Source organism: Canis lupus, chromosome 15, assembly GCF_003254725.2.
Source record: "Canis lupus dingo isolate Sandy chromosome 15, ASM325472v2, whole genome shotgun sequence".
NCBI classification, from domain to species: Eukaryota; Metazoa; Chordata; class Mammalia; order Carnivora; family Canidae; genus Canis; species Canis lupus.
Genome location: NC_064257.1, coordinates 53,375,072 through 53,401,105, shown reverse-complemented (window position 1 = coordinate 53,401,105; position 26,034 = coordinate 53,375,072). Strand labels below are relative to the sequence as shown.

At 37.7% G+C, this 26,034-nt stretch overlaps 1 protein-coding gene across 1 annotated transcript in view; it reads right to left on the bottom strand.

Annotated features, from left to right (window-relative positions):
* Nucleotides 1-3,918: 3,918 nt before the first annotated feature.
* Nucleotides 3,919-26,034, bottom strand: part of GUCY1B1 (guanylate cyclase 1 soluble subunit beta 1) — a 47,517-nt gene continuing 25,401 nt past the window's right edge. Inside the window, exons 5-14 of the mRNA XM_025438980.3 lie at nucleotides 20,579-20,776; nucleotides 16,932-17,162; nucleotides 15,316-15,432; nucleotides 14,263-14,396; nucleotides 10,714-10,911; nucleotides 8,645-8,882; nucleotides 7,488-7,628; nucleotides 6,784-6,938; nucleotides 6,299-6,425; nucleotides 3,919-5,106 (exon numbers count right to left, since the gene is read on the bottom strand). Coding sequence (XP_025294765.1) covers nucleotides 5,083-5,106; nucleotides 6,299-6,425; nucleotides 6,784-6,938; nucleotides 7,488-7,628; nucleotides 8,645-8,882; nucleotides 10,714-10,911; nucleotides 14,263-14,396; nucleotides 15,316-15,432; nucleotides 16,932-17,162; nucleotides 20,579-20,776 — 1,563 coding nt within the window. The 3' untranslated portion in view covers nucleotides 3,919-5,082. The remainder of the gene's footprint in view (nucleotides 5,107-6,298; nucleotides 6,426-6,783; nucleotides 6,939-7,487; nucleotides 7,629-8,644; nucleotides 8,883-10,713; nucleotides 10,912-14,262; nucleotides 14,397-15,315; nucleotides 15,433-16,931; nucleotides 17,163-20,578; nucleotides 20,777-26,034) is intronic.

The window sequence follows — 26,034 nt, the reverse complement described above, 5'->3', positions numbered from 1 at the left end:
TCAAAGTGAAATGTTAGCAAACTAAATACAGTGGCATAGTAAAAAATAAAACATACTTTTTTTAAACAACACTTTTATTTTTTAAAGATTTTGCTTATTTATTCATGAGAGACACGGGAGGAGAGAGAGAGAGAGAGAGGGGCAGAGACCCAAGCCGAGGGAGAAGCAGGCTCCATGCAGGGAGCCCGACGTGGGCCTCGATCCCGGGTCCCCAGGATCACACCCTGGGCTGAAGGCGGCGCTAAACCGCTGAGCCACTGGAACTGCCCAAACACACTTATTTAGGTTATTAGGATGTTGGTAAAATAAACCATATAAAGTGGCAAGAATAAAATCTCGCACAAAGTAAATGTGCAACCACTGTGAGTCATGACTCTTAGTAGTCACAGATTTGACAAGTGAGTTTATTAAAGAAGATGAGGAAGAATCAAGGAATATCAATGCTTAACCAGCCACTAGAGAACAAAGTTGGAAAATTCGTATTTCCCAACCTCAAAAGTCACTACAAAGCTACAGTAAACAGGTCTGTGTGGTACTGGCATAAGGATAGGCATAAATCGATGAGAAAGAATTGAGAGTCTGAAAATGAACCCTTACATTTATGGTCAATTTACTTTCAAGAGGGATACCAAGACAATCCAATGAGGAAAGAATGTTCTTCCTGACAAATGACGCTGGGAAAGGTGGACTTCCACAAGCAGAAGAAAGAAGTTGGTCCCCTAGGGCCACTATATACAAAAACCGACTCAGGATGTACCAAATACCTAAATGTAAGGAGCTAAAACTATAAAGCTTTTGGTAGAAAACACAGTTACAAATCTTCATGACCTTGAATCAGGCAATGGTTTCTTAAAGATATCCAAAGCATAAGCTACCAAAGAAAAACAGAGAAATTTAACTAGGTCAAAATTTAAAAATTTGAGCTTTGGGATACCGGGTGGTTCAGTGGTTGAGCATCTGCCTTCTGCTCGGGTCGTGATCCCGGGGTCCCAGGATCGAGTCCTGCACGCAGCTCCCTTCGAGGAGCCTGCTTCTCCCTCTGCCTATGTCTCTGCCTCTCTCTGTGTGTCTCTCATGAATAAATAAGTAAAATCTTAAAAAAATAATAATAATAAATAAAATACAATCGAAATAAACAAACAAAACTTGAGCTTCAAAGTGCACTACCAAGAAAGTGAAAAAACCCACATCTTAGGTGAAAATATTTGCAAATCATGATCTGTTAGGTCTAGTGTACAGAATATAAAAACACCTTCAACTCTACAATTAAAAAAAATAACTCAATGTATAAAGGGGCAAATAATTTTTTCCCCCAACTTCTCAATAGCCAAATATCTTTTATTGGTACTATTATCAAGCTTATAATTTGCAGAATAGACACAAGAATAGGAAAAATTCCACAAAATAGTGAGAGAAAACAATATGTCAGGACCCTCCCACCCATTCATTCCCTGTGAAAAAATCCACAGGGAGAAAATGATCCCTCCTGCACTACAGATGATGATGTCAAGGTCTCTTCAGGCCTTCTGATTTGGGCCCCTGCCAAGTTCCTCGCCCATGGGTGCCATCCATGCTTTCCTGCCTGACCGCAGTCATGATAAACTGTCACACCTCAACAAAGCCCAGCGCACTTCAGCTCCACTTTCCCCACCATCACCACCGCTCCTGTGCTCTGTGGGCCCCTCTTGCATCAGCCTCCTGTCCTGGGCACCCAGCAGCTGTGAAAGCTGTGGGAGGCCCACTACGGTGCCAGGGTCAGAGATGTGCCCAGCTGTGGTAGGAATGTGGGGATGGAGTGAGTTGGGAAGCACATCTGGGCATCCCAGCCAGCATCTGGGCACTCCCCCTCCAGCTCTGGATCAGCCCCTTGGCTCCACGCCTTCAGGGAAGAGGGTAGTGGGCAGGAGATCAACAGGGACCCCAGTGAGTGGTCTGGTGTCATCCCCCACTCACCCAAGGGGCAAATAACTTGAACAGGAGTTTCTCCAAATCAGGTCTACTGATTTGGTCTACTCCAAAATGACTACTGAGCACATGAAAAGACAGTCAACGTAATTAGTCATTAGGGATTCACCAACCCAAACCACGACGGATGGCACTTCTCGCCCACCAGAATGCCTTAGACCAAAAAGATGGGCAATAGCAAGTGCTGCGGAAGACGTAGAGAAATCTCAACCTTCTTACACTGCTGGTGGGAAAGAAAGTTGGTGTAGGCATTTTGGAAAACATTTAGCAGTTCCTCACAGAGTTAAACCTAGAGTTCCATATGGCACAGAAATTAACTTTCTAGATATACACACAAGAGAACTGAAGACATATGTGCACAAAAGCCTGTACACATATGGTCACAACAGTATTATTCATATTAACCAAAGGTGGAAACAACTCAAGCGTCCATCAGCTTATGAATGGATAAAGAAAATGTGGTCTAGCCAGACAACCGAATCTTATTCAACCATAATAAGTAAGGAAATACTGATCTGTTACAACATAGGCAAACCTCAAAAACATTACTCTAAGTGAAAGAAGCCAGACCCCAAAGGCCACCTATGGTAGGATTCGGCTTATATGAAACACCCAGAATGAGTCAATCCTTAGAAACAGAAAGTAGATCAGTGTTGCCGGGAGCTCGAGGAAGCGGTTAATTGGGATTGACTACTAATGGTTATGGGATGTCTTTGAGGGGTAATGAAAGTATTCTGAAATTAGATAGTTGTACAGCTTTGCGGATATACCAAAAACACTGAATTGTACATTTATAAAAATGGAATTTCATAGTATGTAGGTTATAGCTCAACAAAATAAATGAAATCCAGCAGACCACAAAAAGCTGGAAAAAGGATTAAAAGAGAATTGTCAAAAATTTAGTGAATTTTTAATAACTCTAGAATCCAGGTGGTAGGTGAATGGTTGTACCCTCTACAAGACCTTTCACCTTTTCTTTATGTTTTAAAATTCTTACCAGAAAATGTTTGTGAAGTAATTGAACAGAAATAATAATAATAATAATAATAATTAATAATAATAATAATAATAATAATATAGAATGAAAATAAACTTGAAGCTGTTCAACAGGGTCAGTGCCACAGAGAGACTTCAAGGAATTTAAAATTAGGAAGAGAACTTTTTGCAAAGCAGACTCAATGCACAGACTCCGTGCTATGCATGAGGATTAGACAGGGGAGAGGCTGGAGACCCTGAGCACAGGCTGCTGAACTTGGCCTGGAGCCTTGTTTCCATGGTATTAATTCATCTTCAAACGAGACCCCCATAAAACGGTCCCCGATCTGGCTGCTGACTCCTATTCCCATCCTACCTTCATCCTCTCCTTTCTCATTTTCTAAGTTATTCTTTCAGTATCTTAACGATGTTGTTTTTTAAAAGATTTTGTTTATTTATTCATGAGAGACACAGAGAGAGGCAGAGACATAGAGGGAGAAGCAAGGTCTTTACAGGGAGCCCCATGTGGGACTCGATCCTAGGACCCCGGGATCACGACCTGAGCCAAAAGCAGACGCTCAACCACTGAGCCACCAGGTGCCCCATTAGCTATGCTTTTTATCACTACAAATATCACGTATTTTAATGACTTGCTTATGTGTCTTTCACTCCTAAAAGACAGGTCCTCAAGGGCTGATGTCATTTCCTCTTGATCTGTGAATCTGTCCCTCCAGGTCTAGTCTTGCTTCTGCCACCTTGTTGGTACTAAAGAAAAACAGTGTTTGAGGATAAGCCTATCCAAGAGGAGCCAATCAACGGTATTAACAAGAGTGAATCAAAATTAATTTAAAGTGCAGAATCAAAAAAAATAATACTAAAGTGCAGAATCGGGGAGATTATGCAATGTGCTTCTAAAAATGACAGTAATAATATGGCCAATAATAACATTAATATTATTTTTGTTGAAATACAAACTGATGACAAGTGGAAAAAATAATTTATTGAAGACTCTCTTACACATGAACGTGGAACATTTATACATATACAGATGTGCTGATACGAAATGCTAAATTTAAAGACATTTTTACACAAAAGTAGTTGCACTATATTTTATAAAGGTAGGTATAAATAAATTATCAGATATATTTAAGAGCGATAGGCCAATTATTCCAATAGGAATGCAGTCTACATCAAAATTAAAGTAACTTTTCTGAACATGATGGCCTGGTTATAATCACATTCTTCCAAGCAAAGAAAAAGAAGCTCATTACTGGAAATAAAAAGCCAGAAATGGCTCTTTCAGGAGTATCCCAGCAGTGTCTTCAATTTTATTCTTGGATGTGGTCAGAGCGCCTAACATTTATCCCAAGCTAATGTAATAGCTCAGTGTGAAACAGTACAGCTTTTTATAACAGCTGCATGTGGTTAATAAGATTTAATACAAACAACAGAATTGTAGAGGATATTATAATGCCACATAATTTGAGTGAGCCACCAAAGATTTTAGTAACAGAAATATGCACCCTACATTTTTGAAGGAAAACTAGCACAATTCAAAATAGTCACTATTTTCTTAGTATGGTATATTCATTCTTATTTTGGGAATCTGAAAATAAATTGCATTTTTTCCTAAAACAGAATTCACTCCTGTAGAAAACGATTTCTATAATGAAGTACACCAACACGATATAAATTTTGTTATGTGTCATTATAGTCATTAAAATATACATGTACATATACATCGAACACTAAACAGACTTGGTAAGCCATGATATGATATATACACAGGACCAAATACTGTTCTGTGTCATTTAATTAAATTCAACAAATACTTATTGGGTGCCTACCACTTGCAGATTACCATGCTTGGCAACGCTTGTGGCAGATCTTAAGACGCATGAAGCTCACATCATTCACATCTAAAGCCAAATTTCAGGTAACATACGAAACCTTGAAAATAATCAGAAGAAGTGCTAAGGTTGAGTAATGAATCATGAAAGCTATACCTAGGAGAAAGGCTTGGGGTAACCGCGAAGGACAAAGCGAAATCTATCCACAGGGACTAATTGCTCCCAGGCTTGGTGTGTGACAGGGGACAACTGGAGCCCATTCTGCAGTCCTCTTCGTCCCACAGTCTAACATTCAATTATCATCCTGTGTTGTTTCCTTTGAAGAGTGGAATAAACAGGGATTCATTTTCAGGGGTAATAAAGTTTGTAATATCCCCCCAAATATTCTCTTTTTTTTTTCTTTTTACACAAAAATGTGATCGGCATTCATATCTGTTTTTCTGTCTTCCCACCATAATTCTGGGTGAAACAGGGCCACCCATCTAAAATGAGCAACACTTGAGGTAGAGTTTAACTTATTCAAAGAACATCTGTAAGCATGCCAACCCCACAAGTAAATTATTTAAAAAGAGCAGAAGGAAGATAAAGATAAATATTTTAAAACTTGGCATTCCATTCCTTTTAGGACTTATGCTGTACCGGCATTTTCAGGGCATGTATACATACGGAAAAAAGAAATATAATCAGTTAGTCTCACCCCTCTAAGGAACCAGCACATCAATAGGGGGACACAGTATCAAACTGGCTCCTGAAGCAGAGCACTGTGCTTGGGATCCCAGTGGGCATAACCTTGGTGTGGACAAGCCAGTGCGAGTGGGGATCCGATGCAGAGGACCAGTGTCTGAGGTCTACTCTAGCACATGCGTCCCAGCTGGAGCATGACCATGGCATTAGCACGAACCGGAAGCTCCCCTATGCAATCCTTTAGGTTCAGGAACATTCTAAGTCACTCCTTTCTAGGAAAAATGCACGAGGGACTAGGGCATCTAAAAATTGCCAAACATCCCACAGGGAGCTCGCGTGGCCCTTCGGAGGATCTGAAGCTCCATGATTAAGAAACTTCTCATAAATTGTGGTCCTGACTCTGCCCAGATGGTGATCTCGGAACAGCTTAAGGAGCTAAGGGAAGAGGCCACGGAGGCCCTCACAGCCCTCTCGCCTCAGCTGTGTTCAAGCCAGATCATGGAGGAAGAGCAAACAACAGGTCTTCTCCATCTGGTGCTTTTGGCTTTAATTTCATTAGAGGACAAAAGCTGGCAACCATAAAGTATCCCCTAAGAACTTTTTATTGTTCTAACTGGCTCATTAATGTTTCAGTATTTCCGCTGCTTTACTGGAGAGTTCATGTTTGTAAGCAAGAATTCTTTTCAAATGAAACATATTTTCAGCGATCATAATTTAGCTTTATTTATTTATTTATTTATTTATTTATTTATTTATTTATCTTTAGCTCTCTCTATTCATATTCTGTCTTTAAAAAAGAGGAATTACATGCTGATTAGTCATACCTCTGTTCCCGTATTTTTTCTGGATAGAAACCAAACTTGCATCGGTTCTTTTTTGCCCTTCATGGACACGGGGCCTCTATGCTCCAAATGGAACTGCGGATCTGAATTTTCTGGTGTCATAAGACATCTGAAAAACAGGGGACAGAGAACAGGGAGAGACATATGGAATATGTCCATATGGAATATGGGCATATGGAATATGGACATATGGAGAAAGTGACATGAGCATGAAATTAGAGCTCAACACAATAATGATCGACCCACAGTAAAGTTGTATTTAAAGGTAATGCAAGGTTTTAGTAAGAACGGTCATACAGGGAATTCCTAAGGTGATCTGAAATCATTAAAAGTGGGAATAATGGTCCATTCTTCTCAAATAAGAAAGAAACAATCCTAAGAGCATAAGTGATGGCTGTTTAAAAACACTGAGAGTTAAACCACACGTAACGACACATTTTTCTTGCAAATCAGACATGTTTTCTTACCTGTATGTATATTCAGATACATTTATTTTTCCTTTTTCTCCAGTGGTTTCCGTTCTGCTTGTGAGGTTAACGGTATTTCCAAAAAGGCAATACCGAGGCATCCTCTGCCCTATGACACCAGTAACTACCTCTCCAGTGTGTATCCCTATTGTTATCTGCAGAAATCAAAACTTTGTTTCAGTAAGTTCGATCACCAAAATAATTATTTTTGATTACTTTATATTACAGAATGTAGAGTCACCATATAAAAATCATAAGGATTCGCTAAAAGAACTCCAAGTGTATTGCAGCATACTTATAAAATAGAACTCCAAGTATATTTGTGAAAATAAAAAAAAAAACCCTCACAAAATCTGTTTTCCAAGGAAACATTTTTCTCAGTCTGAAGATCTCAAAGATGTGGATCTGGCAACTTAAATGAGACACAGGGAACAGATTTTAAAAAATAAATCAGAAAGGACAGGAAGTTTTATCTCATCCTCATGACTTCAGTATATAGAACAGAGAGGTTAATTTCAAACAGGTGGACAGATTTCCCATTTCTATGAAAAAAAATGTAAAACAATGGGTTTGAAAAAGATTATTGTCTTTGCCCTCAAGGTGTCTTTCCTTATACATAATTAGTGATTGCTGGGTAGAAAATGTGAGTCAGTTGTCCACAGAGGTCTCCTACTACTATTATAATATCTGTTTTATTTACTAACCTGAACAGATTCGCCATCTACTTGAACCTGGCCAGCAATTTCCATCATGTCCAAGGCCAGGTGGCAAATGGATCGTGCATGGTGGATGCATGGCTCTGGTAAACCACTCACTGTCATGTACTTGTCACCAACTGTCTCCACCTAACACAGCACATACAATTTACGTGTTCATTGTTTAGAATAAACATTGCCATTTCATTTGCTACCCATATATATAAATAAAATATTCTTGCAAAGCTACAAGTAGCTTTCAACTTTCCTTCTCTGAATTCTTTTAAAATTCTAACACATTCAACTCCAACAAGGTGAAATCTTGTGATTATTTGAAATTTACACACATGGCACTTGAGGTCTTTGATTACAGGCAGGTACAGACACAGCATTATTTTCTCCCTAGTAACGCCTGGTTTCTCACCTCAGATACCCTTATCATTCAATAGAACAATTGATTATCAAAATCTCCCTAAAATAATGATGATTTACGGCACAAGAGCCACTGCCCAAAGTCCAGTGATTTGTCATGCTCATTAACCATTTATATTTTGATGTGCTCACAAAGCATTATATTGTATCTCAGAAGACCACTATAAATAGTCCTTGCGGCACGCCTGTTACTCCAGATGCCTGGAGATGGTGTAGTTAACATTCTTGCTTTTATGAAGCAAGAATGCTCTGACTCCATTTTTCCAATGTAATATTTGTTTTTTAATTGAAACAAAGAGCAGAAATGCCTTATAAATGTTTATCTTCAAGTCAGTGTTATCTAAAAGCAAATCTGAGTCCCCAGCACCCTTCTCATGCTCTCTGACTTTTTACTATGCAAAGCATTTATATATTTCAGTAAAACTGTCTTCTGCAGAGCACTAAAATGAATACTATGTTTATATTATGTGTGATAAACAACGGGTGCAAATTCATTAATGTAAGTGCAAATAACATTTGCTGAACATCTCATTTTAACTAGGGAATCATTGGTTCTCTTTCTTTTGGTTACAAGCAAGGGAAAGTTTTATAACAAGAGCTAATTACTTAAGCAAATGATAAACAGTGACTGCGTGGAGGCTGTAGGGCTACCATCAGAGAACGGACCCTCTGAGCCTAGGATCTCAAAATTCAGACTCTGAAGAGCACCGCCTTAGGGTATGACCTGGACTTGCCTTATAAACGAATGGATTTTTCCGAGAGTCGGTCAGTGTGTCAAATCTGGTGTAGAGGTCATTGAGGAGGTTTACAATCTTCATGGCCCCTTCTCCGGATGCATGCTTGCTGCAGAAAGCATTGAAGCCCACAATGCCACTGAAGAGGATGGTCACATTGTCGTATCTTTTGGCAGGCACGGGGCGTTTGTGTCTCAGCTCATTGGCAACAGATGGAGGGAGGACAGAATAAAGCAACCTATTCGGTGGGAAGGGGGAAAAGCCACAGTAAGAAATGCTGGGCATCGCCTCAGGGCTCCTACTGCCCACTTCACAGAGCTTTGAAGTGATACACACTTCAAAAACCTGGTTTTCGTACAGGACACCCATTATTACCCATATGTGTGAGGCAGGTATCAAAAATACCATCATTTATTTGTTTTAATGACATACAACATCTCCAAATCCAAACCAAGCCAAACGGAAATAAGCCAAACAAACAAATAGGCATTGGGGGAAGCCTGGCAATTGGAAGTCAAAGTCTTTCATCTGTGGTCCGGATTCTGACCCACTATTATGGCCTCACAGTAGGAAAGCTGTCATCATTAGCACCTAAAACACTGTCTGCGTAGCCTAATATCAGGACCTTGTTTATCTCTTAGGAGTAAGAAGACTACCTGAATTTGTGTAAATTATATTAAAAGAAGTAGATTTTTCTCTAGTCTCATTCAACCTCATTCTTCCATGGAAGAAATTGATAAAACGGACGAAGACTGGGCTAGGCAAGGAAAGAGTGTATTTCTATAGACACTACAGAGATTACTCTGATGGCTTCAGGGATTACACTGAGGGGCAAGGGTGCTAAGCACAACAGGAAGGGGATGATGGCCGAGGAACTGACAAGCGAGAAGCAGAAATGAGGCCGATCGATGTCTCTTGGGGTGAGGACCCAGGGGAACAAGTGATGCCTCTCTGCCTTTTTCTTCCCCACAGCCACGGTGTATACCCGCAAAGTTTAACCTTGCAGGCTTCATACAATGTGTTATTTTCAGGGATGAAGTTGTACCACCTACCAGTAAAACATAGCATTTGAATTGTTTTTCAAGCAGAGGGAGGAATTTGAGTTGGCTGCCCTCTACGCTTTCTGAAATCTGCAAAATGCCTGGATAGATTAAGGGGTCCATTTAGGGCCACAAGGAAAGGGATGAGAGCAGCTAAACATAGCTTTGAGCTTCTTTATACAAAAGTCAAGACAAGTGAATTAAGAAGCTATGGATAAAGATAGGCATTAAACGGCCTTTTCTATGTCATCCCCATTGTTAATAAATAGTTAACTGATGTGTTTTTTTAAAGGTTTATTTATGTATTTGAGAGCGCGAGAGAGACCACACACCCTTCACATCTTCCCTTTCCATGAGGAAAACGTATAGGAAGAACTTCCTATGACTCAACCGAGTAAAAGGTGAGGGGCAGAAGGAGAAAGAGAGTCTTTGAAGCAGATTCCATGCTGAGCACAGAGCCTGATGCAGGGCTCCCTCTCATGAACCTGAGATCACAACCTGAGCCGAAACCATGAGTCCCAACACTTAACTGCCTGCACCAACCAGGTGTCTCAGATTTTGCTATTTGTGTTAACCTGGGTCATTATAGATGTAATTGTGATTACAGATGACATCAAAATTGTCCGGTTCATATCTGTCAAGCCCTAGAATAATAATAATCCAATTCCGAGATATCTTTTAAAAGGCAATGGCCAATGTAACCCTGAGAATCCAGCCAGCCCCAGCACACGGCCTTCATATGAAGGAGGGAAGGAATGGATTGTTCAACTTTAAAGACACTGATTTTCAGAGAGAGATATTTCAGCATCTGTTCATTCAACTTGGTTTGTAAAAACAGAAGACAGATTTCCACTATCATTAAGATGGATTTATTTCTGTACGCATGATTTCTTTTTAAGGGATGTAGATTTTATTGACTACTCCAGAGCTTCTACAGGCCCCGTGCCTTTTTAGTCTGCTTATCAGACTTAACTATAGTGGACACACACCACACGATGCCCTTCCTTCACCACAAGGTTACATTCTTACGTGTCTGTCTTTTTCTTTTCATCTTCCAAGGCTCTTAACGTGAGCTGCAGCCGGTCTGTGAGGATTTCCAGTTCTTGAGTCAGTTTGTATTCCTCTCTGAATTGCTCTCCCAAAAGAACGAGGTCACGCGTGGCATCGTGCAGGGGGATGTCGCTCAGATACAGACCTCTCCTTGTCAGATCATCCAGATTCATCACACTGTTACACAGGGAAGTGAGGCAAAAATCAGTGCCAGCTTGTCTACACGATAATCCCGAGCCCAGTAACTGTCAAGGAGTAGAAGCCTGTCATCTCCTACCATTCAGTTCCTACCATTCAATAGGTCAGGCTAAAGACAAGAAAATTTGGAGAGTCACATGAAAAATATTACTTTATTCTTTTATGTATTTAAAAATCTATCAAATAGCATTGAATTCAACATAGGTATTGCCTATGCCATCAAAAATCACACTTTTTGATGCCATCATCCTAAACTGAAAGATAAGATAGAAACCTGTCCTGTGCAACCTGGTCTGTAACACAAGGCTGTTATACACTGCTATCACATTTTCCCCTCATTATAAAGAGATGAAGAACAAAAAAATTTTTTTTACCCTCTGTAACAGGGATAATAGTGCTTCTTTTGAGAAACCAGTTCATTTTTGCCTTGTGGATTCTTTGACTTTTGTAACTGGTTACTTTCCCCTTTTAGACTAAAAGTGTACAATCAGATTTATGACCTTTCTTTCACATGTATTTTATGTATTTATGACTTTTTTTAAGAATAAGATTTTATTTATTTGAAAGAGATCCTGAGAGGGCACAGCAGGGGGAGGGGCAAAGGGAAAGGGAGAAGCAGGCTGCCCGCTGCAAGAAGCCCAAAGCAGGGCTCCATCCCAGGACCCAGGGATCATGACCTGAGCTGAAGGCAGACACTTAATCAACTGAGCCACCCAGGCGCCTTGTATTTTTGACTTTTTGATGTGTATTTTATTTGCTACTCTTCCTTCTGGTTCTAATTTCTTCTACTACTCTTGTTTTCATTAAAACTTTTCTCATTTTTCTTTTAAAGATTTTATTTATTTATTCATGAGAGACACAGAGAGAGAGGCAGAGACACAGGCAGAAGGAGAAGCAGGGAGCCCGATGTGGGACTTGATCCCGGGTCTCCAGGATCACACCCTGAGCCAAAGGCAGATGCTCAACCGCTGAGCCACCCAGGTGTTCCACTTTTCTCATTTTTGAAACATTATTTAAACTTGCTAGATTTTATGTGCCTCTATAACCTATTTTTTTTTACCTAAATTATTTTTAGAATAGCACACTAATATTTATTGATTCAGCAATAATCTGGTAAGTGATTGCTTTTTAAGTTTACCTTTTGGTTAAAATGTCCTAAGGTTACGCTATTGGTTTGGATTCTTTAAATACAAGGTAATTACTTCTGGGCATGCACCATAAGAATTTCTCTAAAATGACATAATGAGTTGTGACTTCACAGAAGAGTTTTGGATTGATAAAATGTCTCCTTGTTATACGTTCTCAGGAGAAATGTCCACAAATCAGAGCAAAAATTAGCATATCAATACTGAAAAATAAAATAATCAAAGAGTTTACTAATGAACCACTATGGTCTCTTTAGATTTTGTTAAAATGCGTATGTACGTTACAGCTCACTTTCAGAATAGACCCATTTGAAAAGAGGCCAAGTCCTCCGCCACATGGTACACAAGACCTGCCCTTGAGCAGAGAAAAAAAAGATTATGAGCCAAAAATGAAAGTGGCTAAAAATACTGACACTGAGTTAGGAAATAATCAAATTATGTCTCACTTTTTAAAAATGTTACTTATGATTTTAATGAACTATTAACATTTTTTTCTAAAGTTAACTACTCATTTTGAAATTATTTACATTACAGGTAAAACTGCTTTTAGGAGATGTCATTTTCATGTGAGTACAAATCTTTCTATGCACATGAACAGGTACCATAGGATAAACTGTGAGTGTGTTACTACGTGACCAATTTCCACATATGGCAATGAACAAAAAGACTCCAAATTTTCTGCTTCTGCTTCCAAAGAGACCTTATTTCTGTGAATAGAAGTTGTCACTACTGAAAAGCTGTCATTCCACTAAAGCTCAACTTGAAATGAGACAGAAGAAACAAACACTTATGACAGCACATGAAGATATAGTCAGATCAGTACAAGTGATGAATTAGAAAATATAGTTTGTTTATATTCTCTAATTTTGTCTCTTCTATTTTCATGATACATATTCTCAGAAAAAAATTGTCTTATAGTTTTTAATAGTGCATTAAAAGAAGTTGTTACAAGGTTTATTATGTTTTTCAGAAATTTTAAGCCACTATCTTTATTTTTCTATTTTTTTTTAAGATTCTATTCATGAGGGACACACAGAGAGAGGCAGAGACACAGAGGGACAAGCAGGCTCCCTGCGGGGTCCTGAGGTGGGACTCGATCCCAGGGTCCTGGGATCACGCCCTGAGCTGAAGGCAGAGGCTCAACCATTGAGCCACCCAGGTGCTTCGAGGCATTATCTTTTTTTTTTTTAATTTTTATTTATTTATGATAGTCACACAGAGAGAGAGAGAGGCAGAGACACAGGCAGAGGGAGAAGCAGGCTCCATGCACCGGGAGCCCGACGTGGGATTCGATCCCGGGTCTCCAGGATCGCGCCCTGGGCCAAAGGCAGGCACCAAATCGCTGAGCCACCCAGGGATCCCATCGAGGCATTATCTTTAAAGGAAAACTGATCATGGTTCATGGTGGACTTTAAATTTTTAGCCAAAAGCTCACCAAAACATGCTTTATGGAGTATGTTACTAAATATGTTACTAAATAACATGCATGGCTTTCAGTTATACAAAGTTATAAATATACAAAATATCACCTAACAAGTTCCAGTTGTCTTTTTCTATATTTCTAAGTAAATTTAGATATAATTTTGTTATTCTGAGTTCCCCTGTACTGAGTTTTCCTTCAGTAAAGTGTTCTGTCAAATTAGAAAAAACAGCATCCTCCAGTTTTACTTCCCTCTGATGTTTATTATAAATAACATAATCTACATAAATTTCAATGTAATAATATGTATTGAACGGTGAATCCAGATTAAAATAGCTAAATATGTGCAATATAAAATAGTTCAAATCCACAAATAATTTTAAAAACTAATTTCTCGGTACCAAATATCTATGTATCCATGACATCATAGTAGATGCTCTACGGAATTGCTTTGCTATGTGACACCTCTTTGGAAGGTATCAAACTATAGAATTAGCTACCTGCAGATTAGATTTTTCCATGATTTAACGGTATAAACACTCGCAAACTGATTCAGACAGGACAAATCAAGCAGAATACCTGATTTCTTCTGAGCTTATTACAAATGCCAAATGAAATTATCCTTGTTATAGAGAAGTGTATAGACAAGGGCTGTAAAATCTAATTATGCTTAGAACATGTAGACATGATTAAATAGAATGTTATTGAATTTCTCTGTGAGCTGAGGGTACTTATAACCATTGTAATTAATCTAAAAATGATTACCTTGGTGAACACAGAAAAAGGATGCTATCTGCTTCAGGTAAGTAGATCATCTGACCCTTGAGACGTAAGCAGCTGATCTCAGTTCCAGTCAGCTCATCCTCACATTCTAATTTCTCTACGTCCAACAATCCTTCCTTGAAAAGGCAAGACATAACCGTTAACTAGTACCTTTCTCCCTACCTAGCAATTCAACAAAAAAACAAGGACACACGGGCTTCCTTTTCCACCAAACCGTAAGGGAGAATAAATGCAACAAGAAGATCAGGAAAAGCATTTCACCAAAATGCTAACGGGTCATAAGCAAAGTAGCTTCTGAACCCAGAAAGACGAGAGCCACACTACTGTTTGCGTATTGGTTTAAAGCCTCCAGGAATCTTATTTCTGATTTTCTAGTATGGCTGGAATATCTAATACTAATTTCTATGGAAAAATAAACCAAGCATCTCCATTCCCCACACCTGCATTCACAGAACAATGGGGAGTGGCTTCAAACACTAATGTATGTGTTGGTAAGACCTTTGCGAGGGCTGCAAGGACAACAGGTGTACTGTAGGACACTTCTGCTGTCTCAGTCAAAAGAACAGTAAGTCTGAGGTCTGGGGACCACCTAAGTAATCAACTAAATGAATATTTTATCACTTTTATTCTCCCACAAAAATGACATTCAGAACAACAGTTTAAGGAAGAATTAAATTAGGGATCTGGTTGAAGTTAAAAAAAAAATTCCTTATCTGTTCTGATTTCTAAAATAGCAGATGGTAGCTTTAGGGAGTAAAAGATGTTTGTTTTATTATGTGAAACTGAGCCGTCCCAGTAAGACAGTCTCAAAACTTATTTTTGTTAATTATGATCAGTTGCTAGGAGTTCCACCGCCCCTCAGGCAAATAAGAAACTACTAGCATTGCCTTTGAAATAGGGCTCCCTCTGAGGTTTCAGTTGGGATCTGTCTACACCTTCTCCATGTCATAGAATGGTGGACTAGCTAACTTTCCCACAGGGATGCTTCTAAGTAACCTTCCTTATTCACATTGAAAGGAATAATAGCTAGATTACCTTGCTTCTCAATACGAAAACCGTATTGATGTGTGAAAGGATCCCATGGAAACTAATGTCGATATGAGGACGGACGAGAGAGAAGACAGACAATAGGCTGCAGTTCCCAGGCTGGAGCTACAATGCCAATGAAAGGAGAGAACATGTGATTAGCCAAAATAATTCTTAGGATTTGAGATTAGATTCAGCCGACTCAAGAAGACTTAAAAATAGAAAAGTGTCATCATTTGGTAGGGCAATTGCCTCAACCATGGACTCCTACTTGACCCATGTCGCTCAGCGATGGAATGGGTGTCCCATGCTGCATGAACATAAAACCTAATATGGTCTCAGAGTATTCACACATTCAAGTATAAGCTAATGTAAGTAAGGGAAGCATTTTCAAAGAAGAAAGAATAGAAATTGATCCTTTTTTAAAAAGATTTATTTATTTATTCATGATAGAGAGAGAGAGAGAGAGGAGAGAGAGAGAGAGACAGAGAATGGCAGAGACACAGGCAGAGGGAGAAAGAGGCTCCATGCAGGGAGCCCGATGCGGGACTCGATCCCAGGACTCCAGGACCGTGCCTGGGGCCAAAGGCAGGTGCCAAACCGCCAAGCCACCCAGGGATCCCCAGAAATTGATCTTTTAAAAATGTAGTATGAGGTATCTCAAATGCCTGTGGCTTAAAATGAGATTTAAATAGCAAAACCACCAGCAAACACTCATAGTTTGTTAAGAGACGACTAATAATAATAACAGGTAATAGTTAATAATTGCTTAGACACTGGACTGAATATTCTTTATGCACTCTGTATGCTCACACTGAAATACAGGGAAAATAGGCCAAGAAAGATGAAGTAATGTGCTCATGGTCATACAATGAGAGAGAGGCAGAGCCAGCAGAGGAGGCACGCTGTACCCTACCCTGCTTCTGGATGTAGAGGTTTACAACAGAGCCCATCCGGGCAAATGCTCAATGAATAAGTCTCTTTAACTACAAGTGGAAAGTATCTCAAAATGTGTTGAGTACTAGTTCAAAAGTTAGTAGGCAAGGGGAGAAGTAGAAAGGATTTTCCAAATGGGTTTGGATAATGCAAGTCAAATGTAGATTCTCATCATCAGCCCAAATGTTGTCCTTTGATGCTTTGTCTGCTCAACCCCCTGAGAATCTATCATTTACCTCTTTAGCGTTTGTAAAATTCCCTTCTTTTCCCTGAAAATGTCTATGGCTGACTTTGGAAGCTATTCCAATCAGCATATAATGAATGAATGAATGAATGAATGAATGAATGAATGAATAAGTGAAAGATGCTTATTACTAGAAAATCACCCATGTTTTCATTTAAAAAAAAACAAACAGCATTCCCACTTAGTTTTCCATCCTGTAAGTGACTAAAACAAACAAACAAACAAACAAACAAAAACAAATAAATAAATAGCCAGCCGTCCTAGGGAAAGTTGTAGTATGTTCAAATACATGTAACTCACTTTTGAAGAATTCATGTGATATATATGATGCACATTACCTAATACACAGTCAATGTGTTGAATGAATAAATGGCCATTTTTTTGGTAACAATATCCCCCCATGGCCTTTAGTTTCAGGCCTCAAGAAAGTGCGAGGTCATTTTACCTGGGGAAGCACTCTGTATATGGCGTTGCCACACTGAGTAACCACTAGGTCCCGGTCAAATATTATGTGAAAAGGAAAAGCTTTGCAGAAGGTATATGGGCTGATGCGTGATTCCTGGGTACCATTTTCTTCAAATCTATCAAGATCTTCATAAAAATCTTCTTCTTTTGACTCTTTTTCCTCAATTAGAAATTGAGTATGATCACATTCTTCATTTCTTTGCTGAATAACCTGGATTTCAAAAGGGGAGATGGTGTTGATTGTTTGCATTTCAGTTTGGTTAAGATATCTAAATACCTAAGAAACTGGGTATGAGAATTGCGTTTAGAGAGTTAATTTAAAAATAGGAATATATGCAAATACTATGCATGCCTTGGACATTGTCTTATGCAATTTGAAGACTGAATAATTATTTATAATAAAATTGCAAACCTAGTATCAGTCCCTTAGTAGCCCAGATGGCCTCTTGGGTAGAATTAGAAAAGTACCCTCTTGTCCGGGTAGGCTTAGCCTACTCAGCCAGGTACACTTGTGCAGTGAGTGACCTATAAAGCATACAAAGTGGCTTTATTTAATATGATAAAAAATGATATTCACAAACAGAGGGAAATGAAATAATAGAGACATATATTTTAAAATACATTCAATATCAGGCTGCCTAGATGGCTCAATTGGTTTAAGTGCCTGACTCCTGATTTAGGCTCAAGTAATCATCTCTGGGTCATGAAATCAAGCCTTATGTTGGGCTCCAAGCTCAGCGAGGAGTCTGCTTGAGAGGCTCTCTTCTTCGCCTTCTGCGTCCCCCCCTAAACAAACAAATAAATAAAATCTTAAAAAAAATACATGCACTGTCATTTTTATCCATCAAATGGCAATTTTAAAAAATACCAAATTGGGTAAAACACAGAAAAAGAGTCATCTCAAATACCACTAGTGTGAGGGGATCTTGATTAAACTTGCTGATTGTTAGGTTATTAGATTGATAATATACAAGTAACCTTTAAAAAGTTATATATACTCTGGTTTAATTAAAAATCTAGGAACTCATCTAAGGAAGTTATCATAATACTGGGTAAAGCTCTATAATTTAAAGAAATAACTACATTTCTAAAATACTCTAAATAATATATATAATAAATATAGAATAATACAAATAAATATTTATTATATACATATAAGTAAAACATTTCTAAAATATTATTCATAGGCAAATACATTACTAAGATATAGAAAAGATGTTTTTTCTTTTGAGTTCAAGAAACTACAAGCAACACATCCTCTTAGAAAGGGAAGTACTATATCTCAACTGTGGCCAAATCCAAATGGAAGTAGTTGGGGCAATAGTTCCTCAGTTAAAGCTAAATGAAAGCAGAATATTGCTCTTTCTCACTTTTTTTGTTTGTTCAGGAGTTCACTGCAGCACACTTTGAGACTGCGGAACAAATCACAGTTAACACGGATGCTATTGTATATATTCTTTCAAAAACGGTTTCCTGATGGAATTAGGGTATTACTACCATCAGTGTCATACTAATCTACTACACTGGCTAAATAGTAGTATTCTTATTTATGATTTAAACATTGTGCCCCACTAAGGCTGATTTCTCTAAAGTTTCATCAACAAAATAAGGTCAACCTTAAAATTCAAGCCTAATTTTGATGTTCTGCTCTGATTTTAGCTATAGGAACTGAATTATATGCAACTTCAATTTACTATTTAATTCCTCAATTCTGCTCTTTTGCTTTGATTAAAATGTCAAAATGAACTGCTCTCTGATCATATTTTTAATCTCTTCTTGGTATATTACTTCTTTACATGGTATAATATTCCTTAAGTAGTTAAATCGTCTGGTAGCTCTGGACCTGTTAAACTTACAGATCCAACTTAAGAATACTTAAGGAAATTAAAACAGTATCTTTGACAAGAATTAAATATATAAAACATAACTAAAAATGAAAATATTTCAGAATTCGTAATGGAGTACTTGAATAAATAGAGACCACAAGGCAACTTAAATATTGTATAAAGTAAACCATGTAATTAAGCAAAAACTTGAATTTTATATAGAGTCTGCTAATGGCTGTCAACCTTCCATGACAAATACTTTAATAACCATAGCAACTGCAGTATCTAAGTATGCCCTAATTTGAGTTTGTTTCCTAAAGTGTCTATGTATTTGTCTCTTGCTCAACTTGCCTAAATAAAAAAATAAAACCAAGAGTAGATAGACACAGTGTGCAGATAGCCCCTCATAAAGGCTCACTTAGTATAGATGTAGTGTTAGTTTGGTGTCATGATCAAAGATCAGAAATGAAAGGCATAAAATAGTTTGACTATTAAATTCCAGTGAGATTCTTAATCATTGATACATTTTGATTCTTTACCGAAGGTTTTAATTTAACTTTAAAATGTCTCTGGATTTGATAATGTCAAGTTACATAGAATCCCACTTTGTAGTTGTGGAAAAACTAAGGTTGCACCTGGGAATCACCAACAAGTGCCACAGAAAGTATTGACATCAACTCCTGAAAAGAAAGAAAACCACAAAACCTAACATGACATTACTAGATCAAATATATGGGACGCTTTCCCAATATAATCAATTTAAATGTTACAATTTTTATTTGCCATAATGCTGTACTTAAAGTTTGGGCTTTCCTTTGTTTTTCTTAAGAGTTTATTTATTTATTCATGAGAGACACACAGAGAGAGGCAGAGACATAGGCAGAGGGAGAAGCAGGCTCCTTGTGGGGAACCCAATGCAGGACTCGATCCCAGGACCCCGGGATCATGACTTGAGCGAATACAGACGCTGAACCACTGAGCCACCCAGGTGCCCCAAAGTTTGGGCTTTCCATATGTGCTAGAACATAACTTTGATGCCTAAGAAATATGCACAAAGAAAAAAAGCTGAAATAAGATATCCCTCTCACTAATTTTCTCAGACTCAGGGCCGCTGAAAAATGGCTCTTGAGGCCGAACATGCTGAGCGCACAACAAACAGCTGAACAGGAGAGACTACGTGGGTTACAAAGAGTAAAACGATGGTTCTCTTTATTGCCTGGCTGTCGTAAGAGTACTCTGATATCACTCAGAGCTAAGAGCAAGTGTTATCAAGAGCAACACAACTTTTAAAGTATAAAACCTGGTTTCTTTCACCTAGTAATCTAATTAAAAAAAAAAAAAGCAAAACATTTAGGTCACAAAGTGAGAGATTCCAACTATATTTCGGGGACAGGCAAAAAAAAAATCTACAAAGAAATAATGAACAGCAAAACAATATCTAAGTTTATATTATCTTAGAATCTGACTACCCACATAATGAGGTTTTTTGTATTCTGGAGGCTACAACCTAGCCAGTTACATATCCTTTTGCTCCCCAGTTCTTGTGTGCTCACAGGAGATGCAAACTAGATTTCATGTGACCTTATGGAAAGAGATTATCTGCTGTCACAAGGACAAAATATCCTGTATAATGACTTCCACGGTCAAATATAGAATATTGCTCGTGCAGCACTGTTTTGGTTCAAGTATACCTCTGATGAGGTCCACTAGGAGTGATAATTAAAGGTAAATTCACAGAGTATCATGTTTAATATTCTATATATCTGATGTGTTCAGAAGGGTCTCCATCACCAGCCATTACCTTCATGTCTATTTCGGTGCCATGTATTTGTTGAGCAACAGTTTTGATGATTCCGATGACAATATCCTGAAGTCCCTCTCTCTCGGAGTAGTAGTGCAGAATGAGTCCTTTGCCCTTTTCTGCATCCGTGCACCTAAACGAAGGAGCACGCATGCCTGGGTAGATGGTAGCAAGGTGATCATGTAGAGCATCAAGGTTCTGCAATAAAGGGGAGATGGGATGAATAAACGATGCTTCCACAATGGCAGCTAACATTGAGAAAACAAGGTAGGGAAGCAGGGCTCAAATCTGTGGTTAGTTGGCAGAATGACTGAGTGAGGACTCACATAGCACAATCTTCCCTTGTGCACCAAGACAACTGAAGGTAAGGACCATAGAGAACTTAAAGCTAAAGTAGTATAATTAAGAAAAAATATTTTAAAAATATAAAAAGAAAAAAGAGAGTGGGTGGTTGCGTTGACCGGGTGATGGGCCTGAGGGGGGCACTTGATGGGATGAGCTCTGGTGTTATGATTTATGCTGGCAAATTGAACTCCAATAAAAAAATTTTAAAAAAGAAAAAAAGAAAAATAATCTGAGGCTATTAACAGTTAATATATTTTAAAGAAGGATAAATAAACAAGCGGGTTGTAAAAAGAATGACTGAAGCAAGAAAAACATAATTATGGGCTAAAGCAAAGATATGCATATTTATAGGAGTTTGGAGAAGGTATATATGCATGTTATGTTAGAAAAATATGAATGCCTAAAGTGATCACAATTTACCCTATATAAATTGTTAGGACTGTTACTGTTTACAGTCCTAACAATTATTAATTCAAAACATTGTATCAGTGATAAACATACGAAAACATAAGCATATTATTTTGTGAGGTAATGTTTTAGGACTGAAAACCTTTTTATAAATTAAAGTAGCAGGATTGTTTCATATTTATTAGTAGCCGCCAATCAAGATACAGCTTCACAGCTGACATGTGAAATAATTATCTTTTGGAACCAAATCTTGGAAAACTAATAAATTTACCAATAAATACTTTCTGTACTTGTAGTTTTGTCATTAACGTAGAACATACCAAACTTCCCAGCATCCTGCATTACTCACTAATACACAAAACTTATTTGTATAAAGATGACCAGGAGAAATGGTGCAAACGATGTGTTTCATTTGGTCAACATGGTTTTTCAAATAATAGCTCATAATGTGTTAGCGGGTGTGTGTTACACATATGCGTAGGATACACACGGCATAGCACGATATATGAATGAAGAGTGAAGTAGCTTTAGAATTAAGCCGACTTTGATTTAAAACATGACATTGTCCTGAGCCCTGTAACAGCATGGAACTGAGCTGTCAACACCTGAATGAGCATGGGAACAATTATCCCCTAGAGACTACATAAAGGAACGTAGTCTTGCTGGCACCTTCATCATAGTCTGGCAAGACCTTAATGGACTTTGATCTAAAAAAAAAAAAAAAGAGAGAGAGATAATAAACCTGTGTTGTTCAAGGCACTTACATTTGTGGTAATTTGTTATGGTAGCAATAAAAGCTAATACGCCAAGCAAATAGTAATCTATCAGTAACTGGTGATTATCACTAAAAACAAATGGATAAAATGGTTTCAGAATGCAATAGCATAAAAGAATGCATCAAAAAAAGAAGATGCTGGATATAGGCCAAAACTGAACTATGGCTCTGGTTCCAAATGTCTCAAAGAAGCCAATTTAGGGAAACAGAAGTATCCAGTAAGGTATTAGGAAGTGAGTACAAGGTGACTCCATGGATGCCCAAATTCAAGAAATGGTCGACCGGGGCACCAATGGCACTGTGGTTTAGTTTTATGTCCCCTCCATTCAATGATTCATTTATTCTATAGCTAAGTCACATGCAATACATATTATGAGCTGTCTGTGGTACAGGCCGGGGACAGGGTAGAGGATCCGACACAAATCTGCATGACATGAAACTTGACTTTAAATAGCTCATAGTTCATACCACAAACAAATGTGTAGAGTGACTTTTGATGAATAAATATGGGAGCCAATAACTCAGACTGAAAGAATAGGGTTCAAAGGCTTCAAAGTGAAAAGAAGCCCTGAAACTAGGTCATGAAAGGTTGACTTATGACTCAAATAAATGTTTCAACAGTCTTCTTAATTGGGTGAATCTGGTTTCTTTGTTAATTGCCTTCATGCCTAGTGATTTTTGTTTTCTTCCTGAAAATTACACCTGTTATAATCCCATCAGGCCAGCTCTTAACAAAAATTTCAATTCATCCTAATTGCCTCTAGAGGTTGCTATTGCCACATAAAAGGAATCCAATATGGCAGACAGCCAATGAAATGAAGACCTAAAACTATTGTACTTGGTTCAGGGGTAGGAAGTTCTTCCTATAAGTTTTCCTCATGTAAATTCTTCCCTGGAAAGGGAAGACATGAAGACTGTTCCTTTATAACCCGTCCAGATCCCTTGTACAACTACTGGTGTTGGAAAAAAAAAAAAATGATAGAAAAATCTGGTGAGAAAAATCACGAAAAAAGTTTTAATACTTATTTCCATTTCTCACAAGTAAGAATTGAGCTTGTTGCAGTATTTAGGAAACGTCCTAATGTAGGTAGTCCCAGGTACTAGGCTGTGGCTGATTTCAAAGAAAAAAAGAAATTGAGTCTAACCATAACTTGAAATACGTATCTTAATTTCTTCCCACTTTTCCTCTACAAAATGTTCAAATATATCATAAATCAATATGCCAACATCACTTCCATTTCCACCTATTTTCATCTCGAATCATATTGTGCCATTAGCACATTTCTATATGTAGCTACACAGATGGCATGAGGCAGTAGTAACTGGTAACATTTACATTAGCAGCATCATTGATGCTAATGTAGGCCAGAGATTGGCCAGGATAGCCCAAGACCACTTTGCCATGAGTCACACAAAGGTAGACACGGTACCTTACATGGGGACCCATTTTAATTTAAATAAAAATAATGATATGAGGTATTACAATTGATAACAAAAATACTGCTTAAATTGATCACTGCAAAGCAAGTGGGATACCAAAACACACCAACTCAGAATGTTTGTCTTTTAAGTTTTTGTGGTAACCAACTCTCCAGGGGCTTACTGTTTTATTGAATTTGAATTAATTAAAAGGACAAGTAAAGTGCTTTCCTGGCATAAAAGATTTAACACCACTTAATGTAATATTGATTTTCTGTAGAGAGCATCTAACATACAAAATACTCTTGGGATTTCTTTAGTTACAGCTTTTCTTACTTGGTTTTATTCTCCTAAAATTAAAGTGATGTCCACAACTTATCTATTATTAGAAATAGACTTCATGATTAAAAATTAAGTTGATTTCATTTGAGCACATTTATATTGCTAAAAGTGTGCTTCTTCATTGTTAGACTGTGCTTGTTTGCAGCAACCTGGAAGACCATAAAAAAAGATTCTCAAAAAGCCAAGGGAAGAAAACTCGGTCCACCTTTTATAATATGATCGACATAAAGCTAATTATTCATCCACATGCGTGTGGCAATGTACCTGGAGAATAAGAATTTCATATTAAAACTGGTATTCTGTTTTATTTCTAAATATACCATGGGAATAGATATACAAAAAAAGACCCGAATGGCCAGTTTACAAAGAAGTATACATACATAAAAGAGACATAAAAAATGTAAACATATATATTTCAGCACAGTAGATTCCCAGCAAACAATAAAGCAAACCTTAAATATGCTTTGACTTCATTCTTCTTAGCTTTATAAAGTTAGAATACAAGAAAGGGATAGATAGCAGGTCCATTCATCTATTTTCTCTGAAGATGCCAAAAAGGGTAGTCAGGTTTTCATTTCACTTCTTATGTTCTGATATCATTTTACTGCTTTTTCTACAAGTGAAATGAATACACTTTTTCTACTCAGGAATCCTGCTATCCATAACTCCAATGCATCTTGTCACCTAGCATTTATTATTTGCAGAAGAAAAATTAGTGCTGGCATCCTGGGAAACTGTGCTGGAGTTCTGGATTTAGTACAATCCACAGATTCAGGAAACAAATGAGAATTTATTATTCCTTTGAGAAACTTTGAAGTTCCCTATTTTCAAGGATCTTGGAATGGTTCAAACTAAATGCAAGTTGTCTCTGTAATATGCACAGTAAAAATAAGTTCACACATAATTATAGAGGCAGAGTTTCCAGGAATTAACTACCTCATTCCCCTGCTTTCTCAGCATCTGATGAAAAAAATCTCTAAATGATGCACATGTTACATGGGTGGAGTCCTTGACTTGAAAGTTTTAAGAGAGATTTTTTTGGTCTCCAAGGACCCTTATCTTACTGAATGGGGAGAAGGGAGTTGCCTGTGTTACTGGAGAACATTACTGAAGTTTAGACTGAGAAGAAATCTTAAAAAATTAGTCATTTCAGGGCACCTGGGTAACTAAGTGGCAAAGCATCTGCCCTTGGCTCAGGTTGTGATCCCAGGGTTCTGGGACCAAGTCCTGCATCGGGCGGGCTCCATGCCCTGTGGGGAGCCTACTTCTCCCTCTGTTTCTGCCTCTCTCTCTCTCTCTCTCTCTCTCTCTCCATCTCTCATGAATAAATAAAATATTTTTAAAAAATCAGTCATTTCAAACCTCTCTTTTATTAGGAAGGAGGATGAGATAAAGCATTTCCTTTCCTTTTATTTCTTATACTTCTGAAAAATACGGCCAACACCGGCATTTGTTTACAAGCAGCATGCAATCTGAAACATATTTTGTCAAGTTTTGTAAGAAGTAAGTCATTTTAGAATTTGAGGATAAAAACTTTTAAACAACTAGGATTAAATAAAGGTGGAAAACCCATATAACGGGAAGCACCAAGGTTGAGGTATGAATAGCATGAGATCAGAACAAGTAAGGTTAATGCTTTAATGATACTCCTGCCTCTTATTCTTGGAGCTACTTTGTAGGAAATAGCCTTTCAACTGAAAAGAGAATCTTTTTAGGAAGAAAAAATATAAATATCTTATTTCAAAAGAAATTGTATTGGTGTCACTAAAATTATTTCACTTAATATTGTTAAAACTACAATATAATTATCAACACCATCTTCTCAAGAAAAATATTTTAATTAAAGAAAAAAGAGGCAAAAAGTCATAGCATTACCTGAGTAAAATATTTTACCTACTATACTGCTTTTAAATGCATGTCTAAAAAATTTATATACTGCAACTGACAATATTTTGTAAAATTGTTAACATATATATCATTTACCCAAGCAGAAAACAATCTTACAATTCTAAAATACTCATCTTCCCTTATAAGTCTTTACTTGTCAATTTTAAAATTGCAGGTTATAGAAACTGGCATTTTGTTTTTTTTTAAGATTTTATTTATTTATTCATGAGAGAGAGAGAGAGAGAGAGAGGCAGAGACACAGGCAGAGGGAGAAGCAGGC